The sequence below is a fragment of the Papaver somniferum genome, chromosome 11, assembly GCF_003573695.1.
Source record: "Papaver somniferum cultivar HN1 chromosome 11, ASM357369v1, whole genome shotgun sequence".
NCBI lineage: Eukaryota > Viridiplantae > Streptophyta > Magnoliopsida > Ranunculales > Papaveraceae > Papaver > Papaver somniferum.
This window is the reverse complement of record NC_039368.1, coordinates 50,016,978-50,023,315: the sequence shown is the minus strand read 5'-3', so window position 1 is coordinate 50,023,315 and position 6,338 is coordinate 50,016,978. Positions and strand designations below refer to the sequence as shown.

General features: G+C 38.8%; 1 protein-coding gene across 1 annotated transcript; it reads right to left on the bottom strand.

Moving 5' to 3' along the window:
- Positions 1-3,437: 3,437 nt before the first annotated feature.
- Positions 3,438-5,509, bottom strand: LOC113322677 (probable aspartyl protease At4g16563). The gene has a single exon (XM_026570815.1). It carries the CDS (start codon positions 5,399-5,401, stop codon positions 3,797-3,799), a length of 1,605 nt encoding a protein of 534 aa, XP_026426600.1. The 5' UTR covers positions 5,402-5,509; the 3' UTR covers positions 3,438-3,796.
- Positions 5,510-6,338: the final 829 nt, after the last annotated feature.

The following is a 6,338-nucleotide window of genomic DNA, read 5'->3' as shown; positions in this document are numbered from 1 at the left end:
TCACATGATAGGCACACGCCTTACCTAGTGCTCAAGCCTATTTCTCAGCGTCTCAAACACACTCACGGCTAGTAAAATTGAGCCTGAACTATACATGTCTATCCAAAAGCGTGGATAAGGTCTCTTAAGCTCCTCATGCTCAACAAAGTGACCCACAAACAATAATACGATATTCACATGACATATGTGACCGACCATGGAAAAAGGGAGATCAGCCTCAGCTCCTCTCGCACTCTATACACGAAACCCTAAGGAATTCCATGCCTTTTCACGTGACTCATCCTAGTCATTATCACAAATCAGAGAATATCTCTCTATCTTGGCCAATTCGGCTAAAGAGAATATTTCTCTCTCAACACATCATCATAAAGGCTAGCTCAGCTTCACACAAATGGGGGGATATCAATTAAGGTTTTGGTCTTGCGGTCTACGACACGTGTGAGGAATACCCGACTTATTTCTCACCGCATAAGAGAGTAAAGGCGGTGGAATAATGAGATAAACTCAACCTAGTTTATCCAAATTCCTGAAGAGACGGGAGAATTGCCCCGCACGACAGTAAAGCAATCCTTATCTTCACCGACCTGAGATGACAGAATTCAGCTATAAATAGGTCCTCTATTTTTCCAATCTACGATGAACTTTCTCATAACCTCTCAGAACAATTCTTCTTCAAACCCTAGAATTCTCTGGTCGCCCTCTTCATCTGCTTTTCTCCCTAAGACCAGCCTTAAATCTCTTCCCACTGACTGAAACAACCTTTGAACGGCCACTGTGCGTTCTTTAGGTGAAGGTTGTTCGTGCTCAACCTCCCGTAACTCACTTTCAGAAACCCTAGAATCCCACTTTAGCCTCTTACCGATTTTAGGTGACTACGGAAATCGATTGAAATAGAAAAAGTCTTACAAACCTCAAAATCCGACCTTATGACTCTCCAAGAGCATCCTAGATTATTATTCACCTCACAAGTCGAAATTTGTGGAATCACAAAGTCTGAGACGAAGATACTTTGTGATTTTTATCTATCTTGTTTGTTGGAGAAAACTCAACAATCAAAACAAGATCAGGATACACGAAATATCAAGATAAAGATACTTGGACTTAGCTTCACGAATCCCTAGTTGAAGTCTTTTTAGTCGCTAAACCCTAAAACGGTTTTAAGGAAAAGACGACTCTAGTTTACAACTAGGACACACAAGAATAGTGTCAGGAATTCAAAGATCCCAATTGTTTGAGGTTCTCTTTTTATGGACTTTCAAGATCAAGTTTAGTTTAGGTTTAAGTTATATAGCTTTTGAACCAAGCAATCAATAATCACCGTTAGATAAAAAAAAATTGACCTGAGATTAACATAATAGAATATACAATCTGGTTATGATTAACCATAACTGAACCTTGTACAATGACATGTTCATAAAGGTTAGGCGAAACTAGCCAGTTGAACGATAAGCTTAACCATTTTCATATAACACTTTAAGAATTTTTTTGAGTCACTCATATGATCAAAAATGTCTAAGTAGTGTTCTTAGAGAGTTGTTCAAATACCGATTATCTCATAGAAATAATTCTGATGCACCAGAAAATATTCGACAGGGTAAGTACGTGTACTGTACCTGTTAGTTAATATCTTTGTCATAGTACGTGTACCGGGTATGGATACCCTTAAGACAAAAACGAGTTCAGGAACTCACAAAGCTTTTATGGTTTGCATACTGTGTATGCGTACCGTTTTCGGTTATGAAACCAACATATCTTTTCCAGTTTGCATACTAGGTATGCGTAGCTTTCCTAGTTCACGATCAACAGACTTTCGGTATGGATACCAAAAAGTCGATGCCGAACTATAGCTACGCCGGTATATGTACTGGGTACATGTACAACGGCTCTGGACTTATAATAGTTCTCCCAGTATGTGAACTGGTATGCATATTATCATGTATCCAGATTAACAGTAGTTCTATATCTCTCTAATAATCAATACAAAACGTTTCCGAATAACATCAATGACATATATCACTGTTCCAGGATATTTTCAAATAATTAAATCTTGAATCATGATTAGGTTATAAATAATAAATTGTTCTAAACCAAATTCATCAAGTATGGACAAATGTTCTTAAGCTTAGTCATATTTCGAGAACAATATTCAAGATAAACTTGACTCGAATTTTCTATTATGCATGTATGTCTAATTTAGTCATGTGACGATGTCTCATTGACAGAAAGGTGAAAACTTGAGATATAGGTGGTTCAGTCTTCACTTACCTTTTGATGTTGAAGTTCTCCAAAGCTCCTGTTGATCTTCGCCTTTAAATGGTAGAACGCAGTGATATCCGATTCTGAACTGCACACTTCTATCCTAATCTGAGACCTGACTAAATGTAGACTAGAAATCAAGATATAGTTTTGACAACTAAATTTGACAACAAGCTTGAGATAGCGACACTTGTGAGTTCGACTGAGCAATGCTCTAACATTAAGTCATTTGACGTAGGCATGCACCAATAACGCATTAGGCATGGCCAGGAAAGAAAGTTAACCGATATGCAAGTTAGGGGAGCTTGCATCACAAAGATGATGCAAGAAAAGTACGGCATGAGCCTGACTAATGCACCATTGGCATGAGGAAGATCAATGCATGCTTTGAGCTCCATGACGAAGCGAAGTAAGGAAGTGCGGAATATGTTTGACACGGAAACTAGTGATGCACGTAATATGCATCAATATTAGCCTTTATGGCCTTGCACACTTCACAGAACAAGGGTAAGTTGGAACATTGTGAAAGCTAAGTGTAAGGCTTCATGCTTACGAAGCATGCTTGGAATGGCGATTGGACGTGCATTTTCCTGGGGAGAAGTGAAGTTTGAAGTTTTAACACCCGGTTACTGCATTAAGAGTGGTACATCAGGGGGTTTCAGCCTGTATGGCTAGACGTCGGAGACGTAATTTCTCTCCAAATTTGCTTGAAGGGTGACCGACATAAATCCATGCAACAAATGTTGGTGTGTAAATAGACCTCTTAAAAAAGAACGACGTATGTTAGCCTTGAAAAATGATAGGAGCTTTGAATCCTAGCATCTCAACTAACTGTAGATTTACTACATGATTTGTGTGAGTTACTTTTAATCTAGATCATGCCATTTAAACGTGTTCTGCTACTCAGTAAAACTGTCTGAAACAGTTAGAATTTCACGTCGGTTGTCGGTTTTCGTTTTGCAGCTATATTATTACGTGGTTTGCTTGTAATTGTGTTTTTCACTTGTTTGAAATTCTTATAATTCTTGAAAGTTTTCTGGACTGTCACCGTTCCCAAATCGGAGGATAATTCTGATGCCCGATTCACCTCTTTTTTGGAAAAAGGACGATTTTGCCTTTGGTGTCTGAGTTTTGTTCTTTTATTTCTGTTTTCTTTTTGGACTCTGAACATCTACATCACATTACTGAACAAAAATGTATCAATCGCTGATTCACTATTTATTCGCAAGAATAATACAAATTTTGAAACTTATAAAAACTCTAAAATTTACAGTACCACTACCAAACCGATTTTTATATTAACACGTTTTCTTTGCAACTTTGAAGTGCCATACTTCATTATTTGTCTCGACTCTTAGCATATCGTCTATATTCAGTCCCTAGTCCATATAATACTTACAAGTTACATCATAAGAGTCGACAGCGCACAGTAGTCCACTAGAGTTCCCCCTCGTACGGCCCATAATTTTTAATACCCACACGTGTACACAAGTCAACCTTGCGCATGTAAAACTGTTGCACAATAACCCAATCTAGCCAGCTAAGAGTTTAGATTGTCCCATAAAGATGAGCACTTCTTCTTGGCAAATCCAATTTTCCTTTGTCCCAAATCATAAACCACTTCAAACCCTTGTTGCTGGTAATTACCTAAAGCAGCTGCTGGACCACTCGATTCCCCTTCCTCTTCTTCACCCGCATTACCCAACATCAGACAACCAACCTTCTCCCCCCTCCTCTTCTTCCTCTTCCCCTCTTCATCATCATCACCGCTGAATTCAAAAAAGTAATTCGCTTGTGGTAAACTAATACTTACATTCCCAGTAAAATGTAAAACCATCTTTGGTACTCTCCAATTACCACGCTTATTATTCTTCTTGTTATAATAAAAACACGGTCTGAGTCCGGTCCGATCCTCGGTTTCGACGGCTCTTTTGTACATTTTCCCTGCTCGGTTTCCAAACTCATTAGCTACGGCTTCGAAAACTACCGATGGCAACATCGTAAATGTGGTACCAGAATCTACCACAGTTCCACCGTTACCTTTAGAGTTTACTCTCTTTAAACTCTTTGGTGTGTCGATTTTGGTCGTACCAATTTGAATTGCTTCTAGCCCAACACAGTAATAGTAAGGATGTTTCGGATTATCGAGCATGGGTGTGTAAATGAATTCACTCGCTACTGCTCCACCATGATCACTGATCTTTTTTTCTTTTTGATCGTCGTATCGGCCGAGAATTAACGGACTCGGTTTTCGGATTCGGTCGAATTTGAAGGAATGAGAGATTAAACAGTAAGAGAATCGATTACCGAGTTCAGGTGAGAAAGTAGCGAGTTGAGCTGGTAAAGATAGACTTCCACCACCAAAACCAGCAACACCAATTGGCTCAGCTAACGCAGTATTAGCACAGCCAAATGTGAAATTCTTCAGATGAAGTGATTTTTGTTGTTGAGTTCTTGTTGAAGAAGAAGACATAGGTTCTAATGATAGATTATCACGATAAAGACGAGCGACAAAACTACCATCAGCATAAGCATAGTAAAAAGACGGACAAGCAAAAGATGAACACTCTGACATTTCTATTGATTCCAACGGACAATTAGAGATGGCGCAGATATCAGATGACGGTAGAGACGAATGAACTGCAGAACAGAGTGGAGAATCACAGGGAATGAAATCAGCGGAGTTGTTATAATTGAGAGGTTTCATATACGGAACTTTAGGATCGTATTTGCCTTCGCACATAATACAATCAAACGGAGCACAAGGAAACCAGACAAGGTCACTGCCGGTATCCATGTACAGAGAAATCTGTTGAGCTGGTTTAGAACCTAGAGATAAAGAGAGCGTATAATCGCTTCCTGGAGATAGAGGAAGTGAAATTTGTCGTTGTCGATGGTTATGGTGGCGATGATGGTTGTGACGGTGTCGATGATGATGATGAAACCTTGTGGTGGAACGAACAGAGGTTGATTTTAGGAGATGGTGTGTGTTATTGAATCCAGTTGTTGAAAGAGAGTGTGTAAGAGGGAAAACCATTTGAGACGACGATGATGAAAGAACAAAAGTGAAGTTCAGAGTAAGTGATATTAGCCCTAGTACAGTAAACAAGATACATGATGACAGTACTATAGAAGAGGTTGCCATGACAACCAAAGTAGAAAATTTTATGTTTAGAAAACAGAGGTTTTGGGGTTTTCTTTCAGATGAAAAAGAAACAAAAACACAGAAGAACGTTTAAATTGATGGATGAAGGGGGTGGGTGGGTGGGAGATGATTAGGAGGAATCTGCTTGTGGTTCTGATGAATTGAGTCTTGTCGATGAAAAAGAAGAAAGAACAAAAACTGTTTTATATCGACAGAAGTTTTGGATGGATGCTGGCTAGTAAGGCCTATAGCAATTGGCGTTACACTTTGCCCATATTTAAAAATCTTTCAGTCCTTAGATGAAACGATCGTGAGTTAAAATTAAAACGATTGGTTTAAGAGTTAAAGAGGGCTAAATACTGGCTGGGACTCCCTGACCTACCTCTACGACTGCTAACTAGGGAAGCGAGATAATTAATTAGCTGCTTTCCTCTTAAATGAAGGGAACCTAACTAAAGAGCTGCTCCATAATTATTGTGGTTGCTAAAATAGATTTTTTTAATTAGCGCTGGGGTATCTTCACCATAAAAAAGAATTACTAAAATAATGCATGGTTTTACTTGATTTTGGATTCGAGCTTGAACTGGGGACACATAACTGTTCGGTGAAGCCGTAGTTGTTGGACTCTGCGGGCGCATTTTATGAGTGGTTGTTCCACTTTTATCCAGAACATATAGAAAATTCAAATCAAACTTGTGTTTAATCATGATCAATCATACTTTCTGGGTTCGTCAGCAGCTGCTGCATATATAAAAATCAAAATTTACCCTACCAACAGTTTAAAAGCACACATATGATTCGTTCGAGAGGTCTTTCTAGTTTGTACTACTGAGAGGATAAGAAATCTAGCTGTAATATCACAATTAACAAACAGCTAATTAATTAACTCACGAGTGTTACTGACAGGGTATCTCATAGGGAATCTCAACAACAATTT

What these genes read in the sequence shown, in the direction of transcription:
- LOC113322677 (XM_026570815.1), bottom strand. Translation starts at nt 5,401, where the DNA reads ATGGCAACCTCTTCTATAGTACTGTCATCATGTATCTTGTTTACTGTA.